This window comes from Oncorhynchus tshawytscha, linkage group LG04, assembly GCF_018296145.1.
Source record: "Oncorhynchus tshawytscha isolate Ot180627B linkage group LG04, Otsh_v2.0, whole genome shotgun sequence".
Classification (NCBI taxonomy): Eukaryota; Metazoa; Chordata; class Actinopteri; order Salmoniformes; family Salmonidae; genus Oncorhynchus; species Oncorhynchus tshawytscha.
In genome coordinates, this window is record NC_056432.1 from 47,135,790 (window position 1) to 47,156,445 (window position 20,656).

Genomic DNA, 20,656 nt, shown 5'->3' on the forward strand with positions numbered 1-20,656 from the left:
GAGACGGACCCACTGGTTGCCCTCCAGGTTACAGGTAGTCCTGGTAGTCCCATCCACCAAACTACCAGGTGTGAAACAGGGAAGGGACTAATATGCTAATTTGGTATAGAGCAGACCTAACTCACTCCATTAAATTAATCAAAGCAGGAACATTCTACATTTGGCTAGAAATTCAAAAGGATATTATCCTAACAGAGAAAAATGTCCTCCTGTGTGCTACCTATATCCCCCCACTAGAATCCCCATACTTTAATGAAGACAGCTTCTCCATCCTGGAGGGGGAAATCAATCATTTCCAGGCCCAGGGACATGTACTAGTCTGTGGCGACCTAAATGCCAGAACCGGACAAGAACCTGACACCCTCAGCACACAGGGTGACAAACACCTGCCTAGAGGTGACAGCATTCTGTTGAAGGAATTTAATTCCTCTGTTTTAATTCCCAATCAAAATTAAACACTCTGTCAATGCATAAGGGTAAGACCCTTATTTTATAAGAATGGACAGAGCCCCGGTCTTAAAAGTCAAGTAACAGCCTTTAATTCAAGAGAGTACTGAGTTCATACACATTTTACCACAGGTTATGAACTGAAAATGACGTCAGCGTTTTCTAAATGTTCCGTCTCTTCTTGACACTGGTAGAAAGGCTCTATAGATCTCAAGCCTTCCCTCCTCGCCTAGAGCCAAGGTCAGTCAGTGTAGATAAGCATTCTAGACAGTCTGGAGATAGTCCGTCCCTGCCATCTGGAGATAGTTCATTTATTTGTACCAAGGAACAGGCCATCATTGTTCTAAACTCTTGACTACATTATATTCAATACTGGGAGCAAGAGAGAAAATTCATACATGTACAGTAACATAACAGTATTCGGATTATTCAGTCCTGATTGAAATGTATACATAATTAGTCATCATTGATAAAAATTTTATTTTTATTAGAGATATTTCTTGTCATCAAAACATCACCTAAACATAACCCCATACTTGCATTCGCCATAACTGTTTCTCAGGCCTACATCAGAATCATAACTCTTCTTATCAGGATTTTCGTTACAATCTTCATAAAAAAACAGTCTAATATTGAGATGGGATGCAACCTAGATGGGATGCAACCTAAACATCAAAAATGGTCTCTTCAAACATAAATTGCCCGCAACTGAAGGATCCAGATTCGTCCACTTGTCCTGTAGACATACAATCAGCACTCCGCGGGTCTGAACCTGGAATCCCCTGGTATCTCACCATCTATTGTCATCGATTTCTCCAGAGTCCTGGAAATAAGGCCTCATACACAGGGAATTAGACAACAGCCCCATAAAACTAAACAGTCACACAGGTGAATGAACAGCTTTACCATACCGGCCTAAACTCCTCTACCCAGAACCGTACTAGGGTGTCGACCAAGACCTGGTCATGTCCATACCACAACCCTAGATCCTCCTTCATTTCTGTTTAAAGGGTTAGGGGTATCTTTATGCAATACATCCCTCTCTCCTGATTACAATCAAAAACTCTCACCTTCACTATACTCTACCTTCTTCCATACTGGGTGAGTGGATTCATATTAACCCTCTCTCTCCAAATGAGCTATGACCTGTGTCCACGATCAATATGGGAACCTGCACCGATATATGCCATAATGGCTCAGAGTCCTAGACTGCCATGTAGTTAGAGACTCCATGTTGGTCTACATAAAACTCCATTGAGAGATCCTTCCCAACCTCTACTCTAACTTCCTGTCTACCCAGATCTAGGGATCTCTTATGCTTATTTTGGAACAAAATCCTCATCGTCTAAACCATGGGTCAAATTACCACTCTCCGCATACTCAAGTAGGACGTGCTGTATCAGGAATATGTCACCCACGATAAGACAGCTCAGATGAACAGCTTCCATGTGAAGCCCCACCCTCTCCCCGAGAACACATCACTTAGCAAGCGCCAGACACACCTTCACTTCTATGAACAAAAACAGGGATGAAAAGACAGGAAGGATTTTCTTCATTCGAGAGATGGCCCCCGGAATTCTGTTAATTCCAGTTCTCCTCTCGAACACTGTTTATTGTTCGACAGTGTCAATGTGTCTTACCCTCCCACCGTGCGATACGAATCTGGGTAGCTCTTTCAGCTAGCTGTCACCAGGAGTCCTTGGTATGGTCCCCCCAACAAGCCTCTGGGACTGGATTGAGTGACTTCACCTGTAGTTCACCTGTAATGCATAGAATCCTGGACATACAGGCTTGGTTAACAAACATTTTCTCCTATGTTTTATCTGATTATATCTTTAACTTATATGCCTATTTGTTTGCTAAAAATGTTTTTTATTTTATTATTAGTTTCTTATATCCAATAGGCCACTAACTTACCCACCCCCCTTTTGATACCTGGCTCTGCCCAGGTAACAACCTTATATACCCTAAATAATGACTTAGGTAGGATTAGTAAATTATCCTTATTTTCTGACATTATCATGTATATGTCCAATTGTCCCTTTTGTCTCCATTCAGTAACTGTTATCTACACATTCTGTATCTTTGCTCGTCCTGGCTCCACTTCTAAAACTTCTCCTCTCTGCTCTCCAACCTTCAAGGTCTCTGCAGTGCGGGGGAGGGCTCTTCTGTCTGCCTTTTCCCCCTATCTGTCTGTAGCTCTTTTTCTCATGTTTCCAAATTTGAACTACATGTCTCACTGTTTGACTATCTAAAATCATTGATTTTAGAAAAAACAAATGCTAACCATATTGAATTACAAGCTCTTTCCTTCAGGGATCCTCAGTATCCTATCTGACAATAACATGAATTTAATATATGTTGCATAGTGTGGAATACCTTATCTACAGTAATTTATCACCCCTATTTATTCTCAATGATAAATATAACTATTTTCTGTTGTAATATCAAATCCATAATAGCCAATTCAAAAACTTCACAGCTAATATTGTAAATCAGCTTCAGTGTTTCAAACAATAATTCTAAACCCCAAACTAACACTCCATTATAACTAATTTACCTTAAAATTAGAAACCCAACTGACCACAATTCATTATACAAATGGCTCTCCCCCAGGGCTGATCAGACCCCAAAAGATAGCCACGATAAGGTCAAAAGGTCATACCACCCTTTTTTAGTCATGTTTCCATACCATATTAGACATATTAAAGAACCCTTTATCCTTAAAATAAAAATAATCACCTTTGTAATTAAAACCCATAAAATAAAAACTCAAAAGGTTCCATATGTGAGCGTGCCTCTTTAAAATACCTTTGCACTAAAACAAATAGTATTAACAATTGTTTTATGTGTATATATTTGCAAACCTTAATGGATAATCAAGACTTCCAGACCTTTTTCAATTTGGTCGTTTATGGCCGCTCTCTCCCCCACTCTCCCCAAGATTATAATCCCAGGAGGCTTCTAAAAGTGAGACACAACACGCGTTCACTATGCTACTTCGATTCAGAAACTCAATAAGTGAACTATAACTAAACCTACTGATAATTCCCCTTTGACTCAAATCATTAATCATAAGTTTTAAACATCGTCTACGTATATGTTTACTTAAATGAACATGCTACCCTTAAATACAATTAAATCTGGTAACATTATTATCCAATGTATCACTTTTTCCCTCTGCCGCAAATGTCGTACATTTCTCAGTGTAAGAAATCCGTAATTTAATCCCAGATATCTCCCATGGCTCCTTTAATTGACTTATTTTAGATAACTTCCATCCGTCCCGTAGTAAAGAATCCTACTTAAACACGCCAGAACACAATGTTTAACTAAGTTAAATCAAACCCTAAAATTGACCATAACCAGTAAACAAATAAACAAAACACTTTTACCAGCAAAAAACAAACTATACGAAAAGTCACTACTATAATGCTTCAGATGGCAAATTTACTTAGAGACTCACGTTTACATCTGTTAGTTCCTCAAGAAAAAAACCACTTGCCCCTGTTACGGATGTCTACGTATCAGGGGAAAAGCTTGAATAACCAAATTCAACCTAGCTAATTTCCCGAAACATATGCCGTTATGTTTTTCTATAGAGGTTGCTTTTCAACTTTAAATACCCTAACATGGTTCCACACAATGGAAACAGTGCTCAGTGTTACATAAACAATCAAACCTGGAATCGACAACCATTCGGAATCCATTATCACGATGTTTTACGATTCAGACATCCAGTCTCCCTCTCCCATAGCCTAATCCAATCCAAATAAACGCCACAAATCTTATGATGCCCACCTAGCGTATCAGCTGCTAGTTTTTAGCATCTTTCCTGACTATCCTGGCCACTCTCGAATTACTTTAAAAAATGTATTTTGTAATTTTTATCAACTTCTGAAAAGTGACTCAAAACACTAATGCACACATTTTCCTTCTAAAAGACAAACAATTTTCTCCGTTACCCCCCAGTCACAACATAATTTCCGTGGCGACCAAAAGTGCTTTGTGAGTGACATCATCAACAAGCGCTCAACCTCGGCAATGAATTTAAATAATTGTTGTTCGATAAACCAAACCTAATTTATCACATCTGTTCAAATCTTGAATTATAATTTACAACACCAACTCTACATCTCTAAATTCGCTAATTTTATAAAACATTTCGATGGACATAAATCGTAATTGTCTTTTTGTTGGTTTTTTTAAACAGGGAAATCCCCTTAACCCAAACTTTTACTACAACAACGAAACCTAATAATTCTGATAATCCCTTCACATCATTTGTTTTAAATCTCTCGATGTTTCATGTAACTCATTCAGTCTATCTTCAAATTGTTGTCCCAAAATATTTTATACACTGCCATACACTCAAACCACTGTGATAACCGTGCACAGTCCCTTTAAGATAAGACATTTTATTTGTTCCCCGCAATGAGAACGTAAAACAGATAATGTTTAGAATACGTTACTTTTTGTTTGAATTCACTGGCGTTAACCTAACCAAAAAACAATCACAACTTTTTACGATTAAACTATTCTTACCTATTTTATAGTCCAAAGCATTGCACTATAATAGCCCCATTGAGTTTCTAGCAATTCCGTTGCTGGCTGTAGCATCTTTTCAGAAAACGACGCCACAAATCTGCCTGCCTCTGTAAAATATATATTCCCCTATTCAGATTGAGTTCAATTTTAAATTCTAATCATCAGAGTAAACCCAACCAAACTTCTCAACTTACTATACCCTAACATTTATACGTACCATGTTTTGTGCTAAATTTATCGTATGTCAGTCGATTCATAAATAGCTATAACATCCGGATAGCCTGAAATTGCATCGTATCTCTTCGTTATTCCCTACATTTAACTTTAGGTGACTTTCTCTTCTATGATACATTTATTTAAATACGACTCCCATCTCAATACATTATTCCACCAGCTCATTTTGGGCAAAATAGCGTATTACATCAAAATTGTCTCGCCATTATTTTTAATGACTTATTTTTTCAATTCTATCTAAAACACATAATAAACGTTCAGTTCATATCTTTTACAAACACTGGCGACCGTATTTTTCAGGCAAAACATGCAAATAGGTGAATTACAATCTAAAATCAATTTTAGTTAACCGCCTCGGCTGGGAACCGAACCGTGGATTGCCGTTGGTGAGACTGCTGCGCTCACCACTATACGACCAACCCTGGAACTGACTAAGATTCTCCGCAAATAAACCCATCTTCTCTGTTTAAATTTGTAACTCCGGCCTCTGGGCAACAGAAAATAGCCCTAATTTAACAACCCAAAGTTTTCCCTCAGTTAGGATTCTCCTTAATTTTGTTGTCTTTATCTGACCCTTCCTTTTTTTTTTACCAGATTGTCGCCTCTGACCTTCCCCTCAGTTAAATTACAACCTTGTTGACGACGTTTGCAGGGAGTGTTACACTCCCGGGCGAAATGTCCAATTTCGTTACAATTAAAACATTTTATATTTTTATTTTGACTCACCTTATCCACTTTTCTCGACTTTATTCCCTTTTCTAACTCCATTATACCTCCCTCGGCTTCAGCGGGATCCACATACATGGGTGGTAATTTCACAGGTAGCTCCTGCAGCCGTATTCTTACAACCACTATTTCGTCGACTGGATTATCTCTGTATTGAGCGGGGGGCAGCGCCTCTTGAGTCTTGTCAGATTTAATCTTTTTTCCTGCGCGTCCAATTCTCTTTTTTGCTTCCGAAAGCCAAACTCCGGCTGTGTATAACCCCTGTTTATTCTGCTTTTTAACATTATTTCCACATTCCTTATGTATCTGTATTATAAGTGATTCCACACAGAGACACACAGAGAGAGAGAGAGACACACACACAGAGAGAGAGAGACACAAAGAGTGAGAGAGAAAGAGAAAAAGAGAGACACCAACAGAGAGACACACACACAGACAGCGAGAGATACACAGTGAGAGATACACACACAGAGCCAGAGAGAGAGAGAGAGAGAGAGAGAGAGAGGAAGTGAGAGACCAACAGAGAGAGAGAAAGAGACACACAGAGAGAGAGACACACAGTGAGAGAGACACAAAATGTTTCTGACAAATGGTTTGATAATGAATGTAAAACAATTAGAAAACACCTAAGACAAATGTCAAACAAAAAACATAAGCAGCAAAACATCCAGAGCTACGATATGAATACTTTGAAACTCTGAAACAGTATAAACAAACACTGAAATGCAAGAAATGGAATTATACCTACAAGACACATGATGAAATTGAAAACGCAATTGACCAAAATCAGTTCTGGGACATGTGGAACAATTTAAGCACAACAAAGCCACAAGAATTAGCCATACAAAAAGTAGGAATTTGGAAAACTTATTTTGATAATCTATACAAAAACATCCCACAAAAAGTCTTACAACAGAACCAATTAGAAATTAAAGAAAAATTGAACATCCAGTCATTAAAAACAACCAAAATCCATTAGATTACCCAATAACCCAACAAGAACTAAATGAAAAGCTAAAATCTATTAAATCAAAGAAGGCTTGTGGTCTAGACAACATCAGAAATTAAATGCTGAAAAACAGCACACCTGAGTTGCAAAATGCTGTGCTTAAATTGTTCAACATGGTTTTAACTCCTGGCTGCTTCCCTGATGTCTGGAACCAGGGGCTCATCTCCCCTATCCACAAAAGTTGAGACAAATCAGACCCCAATAATTACAGGGGAATTTGCGTAAACAGTAACTTGGGAAAGATTTTCTGTAGCATTTTGAATTCAAGAATTCAAACCTTTCTTCAAGAAAAAAATAAGTAAATGTCAAATTGGCTTTCTTCCTAACCATCGCACTACTGACCATATATACACCTTACACACACTAATTAATAAACACGTCCACCCAAAAAAAAGGGCAAAATCTTTGCTTGCTTTATTGACTTTACAAAAGCATTTGATTCGATTTGGCACTAAGGGCTATTCTACAAAGTGGGCTTGGTGGTAAGGTATATGACTTAATAAAATGTATGTACACAGAAAACAAGTGTGCAATAAAAATCAAAAACCAAAGAACATAATTATTTTCACAATGGCGAGGTGTGAGACAAGGCTGCAATTTGAGTCCAAATCTTTTCAACATTTATATCAATGAATTAGCAGATATGTTGGACCAATCTCCAGCCCCAGGACTCACACTATTTGACACAGAGGTGAAATTACCTGCTATATGCTGATGACTTGGTACTTCTATCACCAACCAAAGAAGGTCTTCAACAGAACATTAATATTCTGGAGCAATATTGCCATAATTGGGCCCTGGCAGTACATTTCCAAAAAACTAAAATCATGATTTTCCCCCCCAAAAACATGTCAGAAACACAAATATAAATTCACCCTGAACAACACCTTAATAGGGCTTCAATAGAATTGAAACCTAATGTGTCGTGGAGGGGGTGGGGCACGTATTGGCAAAGGGACACTACTTGGCATGACATCACATAATTTTACCATCAGAGCGTGCCAGTGGACTACTGTTAAGTATACTTTAATGTGAAAGTGTTGGGGATCTGGGACAATGTTTACCCAAACCCAAAATGAATCTTTATGAGCAATTCACCACACACCCTACTACCCAGCTGAATGCTTTTGTTTATTTAAATTTAAAGGGGTTGGGCAAAGGCTGAAATTGTATTTGACAGTTACCCTTTAAAGCAGTACGTAACTGTGAGCATTTTCTTCAATGGTAAACCGCCTGAGTAAGACATCTTCGTTGATTCACCATCTTTGGTGAACAAGTGCACACTTTGGGAGGATGGAGAGAATGACAATTGGGACAGTATACTGTGTGTGGTGCGCATGTGAGAGTCTAATCAAAGAGGATCCAGGGCGCCTTGTTTTCAACATTGATAGTTTACTTCAGCTTTCTTTTTTTACGGCACATTGGAAATGTAAGCAAATTCTATAAAAATTTAAACCAAACATGAACAGATAGGGCGAGAGAAACGGAATACACGCACACTGTTTAGAGAAACATTAGCAGTGAAAGACAATTTGATGGCGTTCCAAAAAAATGAATTGTCGCTTTGTGTCCAGTCTGAATACAGAGATTTAAGTATACATACAGATGTGTACATTTACAAAACACTGTCTCTGAAGAGTCAAACCCATTTGTCCTCTCTCTGGAGCCAGTTAAAATACCCTTTCTGTTAAAACCAGGGAGCACAGCATGAACAAGGCTCAGCTTGGTTGCGCAAATCCATTTTTTAGTTGGTGGTTTAAATTCAGATAGCAGGATGTAGTCATGGGTTCTCGAAGTCTGACGACGTTCCGCCAAAGACCGAGAAGCACTTCCGGAACCAGTCGTGACGGGGGCAGCCCAGGCACTCTGGTACCCCGGTGGAATAGTCTTTTTGTAGGGGCCTCAGGCGGCCTTGAGCTGTGGTCCCGGAGCCCCCAAACTCCCCTCTGCCAAGCCGTTAGGCCGGCTGCTGCCTGGGCAAGGCACCTCTTTCCTTGGGAGGGATGCGGCGAATAGAGTATCCAACATCCCCAGAACTTCCAGGAGGTCCTGCTGGTAGTCAACCTCTCTCTCCACTAGCTCCTGGAGACGTACAAGCTGCCTGTCCACTACTGAAGACTGACCCACCACTGCCTGGTAGATGTCTGAGGAAACCGAGGGCAGGAGAATGACACACACACACACACCTAACAAACTTGAAGAATTTTTTATAGTACAACTTCAGTGCGGCAGCAGTACCCCTGGCCCCGCAGACCCCACAACGGCATGCATGCGACACCCACACTGCTCAAATCATAGGCAAATGCAAACATTTTTGCCTAATAATGATTTGGCAGATGACTGCCTCATTAGGAATGGTAGGTTACAGACTGTTATGGATACTTGGTAATTGGCTGCTCTTCAGTAGCTAACTAGAAATACATTTAAATGTACAAATCAGGGCTCTCACTAGGACTTTCTGACAAGGTGGTGCTGATGTAGGACTTACGGTTGGGTGGGGGAAAGTCAGTCGACTCCCCCCTCCCAGGAAGTTGGAGCTTTTTGTCTTTTTGAAAACCCTGTAACTGTCATTTCTTCAAACCTAGTCTTAAATTATATCAAATAATGTAGCTAACACAGACGTCTGGTTTGATCCTAAATTAAATTGAGGGTCTCAAGGACATTTTTTAGGTTCAATTTAGGGGTAATGATTATTTTATTCAATCGCTGTTTTTTTTTGTGCATAGTCAAGTGAAAATGTAAACTGGCTTAATTTTGTTTGGGGAGAAAATTCAGAATAATTCAATTACTTGATGCAATGTAGTAGTTTAGCTTACTGTAGCCAATTTGGAATATGAAACAACGATCTTTCTGTGAAGGACAGTATTAGAGGAACATCTGAGATGTCTGTTTCCATTCACGCACTAAACTACTGCAATACCGCACATTTCCTTGCTCGTCAATGCGCTCACACCTACTAACTTTTCAGAGTTCAAAGCATGTGCAGGCAAAAAAAGTGCCCTTGCTTAGTTGACTAAACGCTGCAGTTAACTACCTTTGTTGTTATGATGCCTTGACCTCAAATTGTGTGCATGGTACCAAATTCTGTGCAGGTTGGCAGGTCTGTATACATATTCAGAATAAATCAATTAAGATTTGTTTCACAAACTCACCAAGAATCATCTCAGTGGCGGTGACGAGGACAGGTGTAAACCTGGGATCAACTACATTCCTGTGAAGGAGAAGATAAAACAATGTCAAGACACATGAGCAGGTGTGCCGCAGTCTGGTGTAGTGGTTGTGCTGCAGACTCCTGACCACACATTGCCCCCTCTGGCCTGTGCCTGCAAATCTGTGTCCCTCTTACCTGTCTACCCGTCACTTTATCTCAAAGAGAAAATACCAATAAAACAATTACACATTGTAAAAAACAAACACTAGGGAGTAGGTAGGCGCTGATTTGGAATTGGGTATTTGAGTGAGTGTTACCCAATCAGGAAATTGAGGAGTTGCGAGAGGTTCTGCTCGTCTCGTCCGGCCAGAGCGTTCTTCAAAGTTCCTCGGCGATCCAACTCCTTCATCACCGCCACCGTGATCTCAGGCTTTCTGTTCCTCCGCCACGACTGCGAGCACACACACACTTAAAAAACGATCAAGATTGTACAAGATATTTGTCTGAGTTGCTGAGATCATCAGGAAAGTAATTGTACCTCCAGGGCGGTATCCAAGGCCTTGGAGATGTTGAATTTCTTCAGCTGTTTGTCGTATTTGGCCAGATGGCTCTTCACTGGTTTGCTGACAAGAAAGTCATCCTAAGGAGGGAAGAGGTTCGATTTCAGGTCACTAGCTAGGTATCCATTCAATTGATGACAGATTTTCAGGTGAATATTCTAAAAACTGCATGAAGAAAATGTGCATTTTCCCACCGGTGGTGTTTCCACCAAGGGGAATTGTTGCAGGTAAAAATCAGTGAGTGATGATGTAGTGCAGACAATGTACTTTTGCGCTTAAGTTCTTATGTACCGAATAAAAATATAAATGTTGAGTTTATTTTTACAGGGACAGTGCCAACAGCTCGCAGATAGTGTTGGTAGGCTGTGCGGGTAAGCTAGTCTATATGATGAGAACATTATGAAAAAGAGAAAGAACATTTGTCAAACAGCAGTCAAGCGTAGATCATGTCACCAGAATTAGACGATAGTTATTGGAAAGCAGCAACAAGATCACCCTGTGAAGTTCATAAGTTATTTTATCTGTATGTAGGCTAATAAACTTTCCCGAGTCGTAGTGGGAGGACCACACACCATATGTGGTCCTCCTACTTATGACTCCAAGTTTACGTCAATAGGATGGATACTATATCAATACTTGCACATACAGGCTATCTGCAGGTTCCATGAAGTTGGATTTAAGACCTAAGACCTTTTAATGCCACTTGGAATTCAAATGAACACCAATTTTGAGATCTGCGCGCACTACACACCTGCAAATATAACTCTCCAGAAATGAGCCCGTGTTGGCAAAAAGTAGTATTTGGAACGCCGACTTCGAGCCAGTCAGCGGTTTAGTTACCTCAACTTGCTCAATTTCCACATTATTCATTACGAGAGTAGTTGAGGTTTAGTGAATGATTTGCCACATACAATGCTTTTAGTTTTGGAAATATTTAGGATTAACTTATTCCTTTGCTACCCATTCTGAAACTAACTGCAGCTCTTTGTTAAGTGTCGCAGTCATTTCAGTCGCTGTAGTAGCTGACATGTATAGTGTTGAGTCATCCGCATACATAGACACACTGGCCTTACTCAAAGCCAACGACAAAGCCAACGATTGAAAAAAGCAAGGGGCCTAAACAGCTACCCTGGGGAATTCCTGCTTCTACCTGGAGATGAGATGCTTCCATTAAAAGAACACCTTCTGTGTTCTGGTAGACAAGTAACTCTTGATCCACATTATAGCAGGGGGTGTAAAGCCATAACATCCGTTTTTCCAGCAGCAGACTATGATTGATAATGTCAAAAGCTGCACTGAAGTCTAACAAGACAGTCCCCCCACAATCATTTATCATCAATTTCTCTCAGCCTGTGCAGCTTCTCTCATCTGTCATTTGTGTGTAAAGTGCTGTGCTTGTTGAGTGAATTAATTTTTAAAGACACAGAAAGATCCCCCTATGTTGAACAAACATTATCTGTACCAAAACTTCCTGTTTCCATCACAGCTGTTGTGATTTTTTGTTTACTTTCCTCGCATATAAACTGTGAATGGAAATGTGGTTTCGCGTTTTTTTAAATTAAATATAAAAACCACTACTGAATTCATCAGGCCGTTCTACGGAGAGTTATCTGAATTCAAACGGTAAACTGAAAATAAGTCCTTGGAAAATGAAACTATATCCTTAATTGAAAATACATGCCATTAAACATGATCTTGTTGACTAACATATTTGTCAGGGGTTGTGGTTGGGATCATCAGTAGACAGATCAGTCAAGGTATCCCTCAACAGGCCTGTTGTTCATAGCATTTAGGATCCCAGCACTGAACGACTTCAAGGCTACCATCTCTATCATTAGTAGGGTCACAGTGTGTATACTGACCATTAGGATTGGGCTAAACACCATATACTGGAGTATTTGGAAAAAGCCACGGGGTTGTTTTTCAAAAGTATGAATATTTGTAGCTATTTTTTAAGTTAAAGCAATTCATTTGTATGCGCTCTCATGGACTTCGGCAGCATATTCTCCACCCATTTCCCGAAGATTTGCATTATGGGCCCTAGAGTACGGAAATAGTGTCCTCTGCATGTATACTTCATATTTTGACGAATTTAATACGACATCCGGGAACTTTTGGCTAACTATATCATACTATGACCAATAAGCATACTATATACTCAATTCACGTCACAAATAGTACAGTCAGTGTGGTTAGTATGAGTATTCGAACACAGCTCTATACACTGCAGCTTTCCAGAAACCGGGTTAAAAATCCCTGTAGTGAGAATTGTTCTTTGTAGTAGAATACAACAGTTGGGGGAATAGGCACTTGCCTTTTTTGGGACGTAGTTTCTTCCTTTGACAAAGATGCGGTACACTGGCTGCATTCTCTGTTTTCCAGCCATTTCCCGTTTCTCCTCAGGGCTCTTCCTATGTTTGATGCTCAGGACGCCATTGGTCATCCCAACGACAATGGACTCGTCATCAGGCTAAACATACAGACAGAAACCATTAGCCGTGTGACTTTATTAATATCTGAAAAGCCTTCATACACAATCCATAAATCAAACATAATCATAATAGTGTATTGCTCAGTCTCAGTTTGGGATTACTTGTCAACTTACAGCCAGGGCCAGACTGAGAATGGAGGCGGCGTAGTCAAAGTTATGAACCACCTTGTAGTTGGTTGTGTTGTAGATTTTCACGTGCCTGCAGGGTAAAAAACAAACAAAAACGCATATTCATCTAATCAAGAGATCCATCAAAAACATCCAATAATCTTTACAATAATCTCGTTAATAAATATGTTTGTCAGAGGCTGTTTCAGAGTTGAAGAGCTCATTTGTAGTTCAGTCGATGGATCACTCAAGGAACCTTCACTCGACATGCCTGCTGCAATACACACAAACCTGTCTAGAGCTGCTCACACACACCTGTCGAGGGAGGCAGAGAGCAGTCTCTGTCCGTTGCTGCTGAGACTGAGGCAGGTGACGGTCTTGTGGTGGTTCTTCAGTGACACCAGAGGCTGACCTCCCTTCAGCAGGTCCCACACCTTCACGTAGCGCCCTCCTGTGGGGGAAGGGGAGACAACAACTTGGTCTAAATGGTCTTTCCTCCATCAGCACAGATGTGACGAGCACAACAAATAATGGAGGGTGTCATGACTGTCCAGTGAGGATCTGAATTGGTCAGATAAGCTTGGCAATAAATAACTTCAGCGAGAACCCCCCCTCACCCCCTAAGGGGGAGAAGGGAGCTGGTGGAGGGGTTGACAGATCACACGCTGTTGTAAATCAAGGAGAGAACATTCCTCTTGAATGTTCACACAGGAATGTGCCTTTGTCTCAACAGACATTTCCAAAACTCTAACATGTTCTAAAGTGAATACTGGAACAATATTTCTAACAAAGAAAGTGGGGAATGGGCAGAGGTGACCTAAAAAAAACACTAATGTCACATGAGTTGTTATTTTCTGATGTCATTAAACATGTTATAAAGGAAATACTGTAACTTGAAAAGTATACACACTGTGTGTGCCGTGTCCATCTTCTACGTTGTGTATGAAATATGAAGTGTTTTTTTTTTGTTAAAGAGAGGGATGTGATCTTAGATTACATTAAGAGGAAATTGTTTCTATGACTTTGTACGAGCAGTCAAAGAGCGTGTCAGCCTCACAAACCGCCCCTTTTGAATGAACTGTATAAAACGGTGGGTTAAGAATTAACATATCAGACCAGAGAGGCATGTACAGCTCACGTCCAAAGTGGTTCGAACTATAAAATCTCAACGAGGTAGAGACGATAGTCACCCCCCGGACAATCACTGGTACAGCTGATTAGCTGTCCTATGTAAAGTATCTAGAAAAGTAAACTTAAGTGGGACCATTCTACTACTCTTCTCAAATCACCCTAGAATGCTACGCTCATCCCCCAATGGGAACCATCGACATGGCTGGCTAGCCTATCTTCAAAGAGGCAGCTTCAGGAGCGAATGGAAAGTAGAATAAACTCCGTAGTTCTGTTCAGGACTACACAACAAAGTCAACGACGGCAGATGAGGACAACAGTAGAAGATAGGTGGGGACCCCTTTTGGACAATAAGAGCATTACAAGCGTTGGGAAAGGCCCAACCAAACCCCTTTCCAAGAAGGCTTGGTTCCGACACGAGATACGCGGTTTACTACAAGTATACATTCATGATTTCTTACTCCAAACGGGCCATTAGCCCGTTCATTAGTTCATGTGCAAAGTAGTTTCTAAATGTACCAAAGTACTACGGTCTCTGTCCCTCTCCATGTCTTTTTTGTAACAAGCCACCATATTGCGTCAGTCCGCTAAGGACCTGCTTTTAATGTATTAAGTGTGCTTAATAGAATTTTTTTTAACCTATTTGTGTAGTACTGAATCATAAGTAAGGCTGGGGTTTAAAAAAGTGAAGTCATGATAAGCGGCACAAGTATGAGGTTAATTATATTATCCTGTAAGGGGGATATGGCTTAACATTGACAAGCGCATCCTTATTGAACAATTTATCCTTTGTTGAAATTGAGATGTTCTCTCACTGGCCTACACACAAAACTCCATAATGTCAAAGTGGAATTATGTTTAAAAAATATATTTTACAAATTCATTTAAAATGAAAAGCTGAAATGTCTCAAGTCAATAAAGATTCAACCTCTTTGTTATGGCAAGGCTAAATAAGTTCAGGAGTAAAAATTGTCTTAAGTCACATGGACTCACTGTGTGCAATAATAGTGTTTAACATTTTTTTTATGACTACCTCATCTCTTTACCCCACACATACAATTATCTGCAAGGTCCCTTAGTTGAGCAGTGAATTTCAAACATATTCAACCAGTAAATGTTTCCAAAACTAAAAGCATTGTATTTGGGACAAATCATTCACTAAACCTCAACTACATCATGTAAAAAAATTATGTGGAATTTGAGGTGACTAAAGTGCTTGGATTAACTGTCATGATCAAAACATATTGATACAACAGGAGCTAGGATGGGGAGAAGTCAGTCCATAATAAAGTGCTGTTCTGAATTCTAAACAGCATTATCAACAACTAGAGTCCTGCGGGCCCTAGTTTTGTCAAACCTGGACTACTGTTCAGTCGTGTGTTTAGGTGCCACAGAGGGACCCCAGAAAATGACAATTGGCTCAGAACAGGACAGCAGGGCTGGTCCTTACATGTACACGGAGAGCTAACATTAATACATCTCTCATGGCTCAAAGTGGACGAGAGATTGACTTCATCACTACTTGTTTTTCTAAGAAGTGTTAACATGCTGAATGTACCGCGGTGTCTGTTTAACTACTAGCACACAGTTCGGACATCCATGCACACCCCACAAGACACGCCACTCCACAAGACATGCCACCAGAGGTCTCTTCACAATCTCAAGAACAGACTATGGGAGGCGCACAATACTACATAGAGCCATGGTTACATGGAACCCACATCAGGTAACTGATGCAATGTATTGGGTAAAGTGTTATGAAAAGTAATGTGTAATTTTTAAAACTGTATATACCCGTCTTAATGGTGCTGGACCCCAGGAAGAGAATGGGGATCTCCTTAATAAAATCAAATACTACAAAGTATTGACTTTTGTAAATGAGATAATTCTGAATAAAACATTATTTATTTGTTTAATAGTTTTCACTTTGTCATTATGGGTAGTGTGTAGATGGGTGAATTTGATTTTTATTGTACATTTTGAATTCAGGCTGTAACAACAAAATATGGAATAAGTCAAGGGGTATGAATATTTTCTGAAGGCACTGTACATATAGGTAGCCTGGTCTCAGACTAGACATAACATAGTACATTTAAATCTGGGACAAAACTTTGTATGATATATTACATTTGGTATGACAGATGGTTACTTAAGGCAAAAACAAAAGTAGGGTGGTTGGTCGGGCGTATAACGCGAACGACTAGCAACTGAAAGGTTGCAAGATAGAATCTCATCACAAACAACTTTAGCATTTTAGCTAATCATTTACTGCTTTTTTGCAACTATTTTGCAATAGTTGCAAAAATTGTAACAAATTGTACGCGTTGCAAATTTGTAATATATAATATGAATTGTAATCCATAACGTATCATACAAAATGGGTGATGGACATGCAAATTAATACATATCCTACGAAACCTAACATACCATACTAAATGGAGTGTCTCGGATTTACATACAAAATAATACGAAATGCTCCGAGACCAGGTTGGTAAAGAAGATCAGGTAAGGCGGCTACTATTGGGACAACAATACCAGTGTGGTGTCTGGTCTTCATCTTGAGGACCACAAATGGTTATGGAACTCAAAATCACAGTACAATATAATGGTTATGCAGCTATGCGGTTACAGCTTACCTGCTGAAACCAGTAGTCCTTCAGAGGGGTAGAGCAGAACGCTCTCCACGGGCTGGCTGTGGTCCATGGTCATCACACTCTTTTCCACTCTGGCATCAAACACCCTTAGTGTGTGGTCATAGGAGCCTGAGGGTGGGGGACAGAGACAATACACAGACACACAAACAACACACTTTCAGCATGTGTGTAGATAGCAAACCAACACTATCAAGAATGTATGGGTGTTTAAAGGGATAATTCTGGATTTTGGCAATGAAGCCCTTTACCTACTACATCAGAGTCAAAAGAACTTGTGGATATCCTTTTAATGTCTCTGCATCCAGTATAAAAGGAACTAAGAGGTGGCTTCACAAGTCCATGCTAACTAGCATTAGCGCAATGACCGGAAGACTAAAGAAACAGCTAGCATGCTAGCTCTTCCCATAGACTTCCAGTCATTACACCAACGCTAGTTAGCAATTACGCTAATGCTATTTGGCCACTTCCTTAAAACTGAACGCAGAGACATAAAAATGGTATCCACGAGTTCATCCGGTTGTGGGGATGTAGATAAAGGGCTTCATTGCCAAAATCCCAAACTATCCCTTTACAATGGCTGGTAGAGGCAGTTGTGTGAAATGATGATTTCTGAAAACATGTCTTTGTATCAGTAACTGTGTTTCATTTCACCGGTTATGAAGATATCTCTGTTGAGTTTGCTGGTGATGCCACAGCGGATATAGTCTGTGTGTTCCTTGTATGAGGTCAGTTCAGTGGAATTGGGGATGTCCCACAGGCGACAAGTGTAGTCGTCTGAGCCCGTCAGGATGTGATAACAGTCTGAGGTGAAATCTGTTACATGCACCCCCCTTGAGCAGAGAGAAACAGTTCAGTTAATTGTAGTAAAGAACACCATAAAAAAATGGGGTCCAAAACATCCACACAAGACACTTGTCAGAGGCAGTTGAAACCATCAGTTTTAGTTCAGTTGATGGATCACTCAAGGAAATCGTCACTCAACGGGCCTGCTGCTGAGCTTAGCAATTTTATTTTTGCCCACTGATAGGGAAGGATTAGGGGACATTTTCCAACTAGACATTGGGAACCCGGTGACGTTGAATTGAGGACCTACTTTGTGTGCCCTTTGAACACCCTGAGCGCCACCTTGCCGCTGACATCAAAAAGCCGCACCATGGAGTCCTCGCATCCTGCCACCAAGAGCTGACCATCTGACCGGAACTTTCCGCTGTACGCCGTGTCCTTGAAGCGAGTAAATGTCTTGACTGGCTCCGTAGAAAACGGTCCGTAGATGTGGATCTGAAACAGGCAGCGGGTTTAGAATGAGTGAGGGACACACACACTTTCAGCTTGTGTAGATGGCAACCAACACTATCAAGACTATGATTGTTTAAGATGGCTCGTAGAGGCTATGGTCATAAATGTTTAGATCATAATTTGTAGTTCAGTCGATGGATCACAGATGGTATCACTTTATATGCCATTGTCATCATGGATTTAATGAGAGGATATAGTTCAGAATCTAAATTAACCTCCATTGTTTTCCTAGAGTCTACTAACGTGTATGTGAATGGCAGTGAGACCAGCCTACCCGTGTAGAAGCAGTCACTGCATAGTTGTGTGGTGCCAGGGAGGAGAAGTCAATGCTTGTGACTGCTCCAAATTCCTTTATCTGGACTGGGGCCTGAAAAACATTCAACAACAGAGAAGAGTTAAAAGAACACAATCAAAGACAAGTCAACTTCATCAGTAGGCTATTATTGTCTTATTACTGCAATATGGAAACTTAAATAGCTAGTATGCTCATGCTGCCACCAAGAACACATCGACAGTGTGACAGGCTTACCTTGTAGTTTTTCCAATACAATGTGTCCGGAGTAACTTTCTCTCCAAGTTTGGGATATATTGGGATTTTTGTGGATTTGAATGAAGCCATTTCTGTATGTTGATAAGGCTCCTCTTAATCTTCGTATAGTTTCCGACCACCTAACTTATGTGAGGAACACATAAAATATGAACACTCAAATAAACCAAAATCTAAAACTGAGCAGGGAATCACTACCTACAGCGTTGTTGTATGCAGCGCAGCATGTGCTAGCTAACTAGCTAGCTAGCTACCAAGTATTAACATTTTAAGTCTGCAACATCAGACAGCTTGGAGTTGATTATGCTTAAATTAGCTACCCACTAGCGTCTACACATACTTAACGTATGGAAGTAACCTTTTTCTTCGATCACTTTATTGAAATGGAAAAACAGGAGTATAGCATTGAAAATGGCTAGCTAACTAGCATACACAACGTGGTCCAATAGCGGTCCGCACGCCAACAAGATTTAACAAATACTTTTTCAAACAAGGTTTCTCACCTTTGGGTGGTATTCCTTGACTAAACTCTGTAGATCGTAATCCAATTGATTAAATTCAGAAATAGGTTTGCGTTAGATAAACCAAAATGCATTCATGTTTAAAAAGTTATCACGTTGTTCTGTGCCCACAGGCTCCAGTCAAAGACAGTACAGTAAAGAGAGGCAGAAACTGCTTCTCCAATAAAAATCCCTGATCACACATGTAGGCGATGTCATGGCGACGTTGGCTAGCTAGGCTGACGCACAGAAACACGTCATTGGGTCTATCGGTCAAACTGCGCATGTGCAAGCCGTCAACATAAAGGGACTATTTCGATATCAAGTTGTTTTTGACGAAAATGATAACTTGTCAGTTTGTCACTTTCACGCGGTTGGAGTAGTAACGTGTTAAACTACTACTTTTCATTTCTCTCTGACTTCTCAAACCCGGCCTGGTCTGTTTGGTCTGTTTCACAAGCGTTCCCGGAAGTCTTGCGATGTTGCGCCTCTGGGTTTAGAAACTCTGTGATGCAGCCGTGTTTAAGATCGCCACTTCCGTAAAAAAAACCGTTATTGTTTACTGTTTCATTGGCCAAACAACCATCTCCTGCCTGGGTAGCTGTCCACCGTGTATGTCCAATTGATACATTCTGGTAAATTCCAATCAGTTCATACGCTTATTTAACTCGATGACTCATTGAATAACTAATTCAAATGTGATTCAGTTGATTCATTCATTGGCTTAAATTTGTTCTCTCATCTCCCTGTCAAACTTCATGTCAAAGTGCGTCAGTTCCTCACAAAAAGCAGTCAAAACATCCACACCTTATTTAAATAAAACTTATTTAAATGTAACTATATTTTAAGACAATTAAATACTCTACCAACAAAAAAAGTAAAAATGTTAACCTTTATTTGGCTAGGCAAGTCAGTTAACAACAAATTCTTATTTACAATTATTTGTTTTTCTATTTCATCTTTATTTAAACAGGTAGGCAAGTTGAGAACAAGTTCTCATTTACAATTGCGACCTGGCCAAGATAAAGCAAAGCAGTTCGACACATACAACAACACAGAGTTACACATGGTGTAAAACAAACATACAGTCAATAATACAGTAGAAAAATAAATCTACATACAATGTGAGCAAATGAGGTAAGGGAGGTAAAGGCAACAAAAAAAAGGCCATGGTTGCGAAGTAAATACAATACAGCAAGTAAAACACTGGAATGGTAGAATTGCAGTGGAAGAATGTGCAAGGTAGAGATATAAATA

General features: G+C 40.0%; 1 protein-coding gene across 2 annotated transcripts; it reads right to left on the bottom strand.

Annotated features, from left to right (window-relative positions):
• Positions 1–7,355: 7,355 nt before the first annotated feature.
• Positions 7,356–19,591, bottom strand: utp15 (UTP15 small subunit processome component). 2 transcript variants are annotated; one of them, XM_024404406.2, is made up of 13 exons: positions 19,403–19,591; positions 18,882–19,021; positions 18,627–18,719; positions 18,150–18,334; positions 17,708–17,886; positions 17,039–17,164; positions 13,590–13,725; positions 13,281–13,365; positions 12,990–13,145; positions 10,654–10,755; positions 10,433–10,566; positions 10,117–10,175; positions 7,356–9,108 (listed from the first exon to the last, which is right to left on the bottom strand). In XM_024404406.2, exons 2-13 carry the CDS (start codon positions 18,969–18,971, stop codon positions 8,867–8,869), a joined length of 1,587 nt encoding a protein of 528 aa, XP_024260174.1. In that variant the 5' UTR covers positions 18,972–19,021; positions 19,403–19,591; the 3' UTR covers positions 7,356–8,866. The 2 variants fall into 2 exon arrangements, with proteins under 2 accessions (XP_024260174.1, XP_024260172.1); XM_024404404.2 differs by having other exon boundaries at positions 18,882–19,025; positions 19,403–19,587.
• Positions 19,592–20,656: the final 1,065 nt, after the last annotated feature.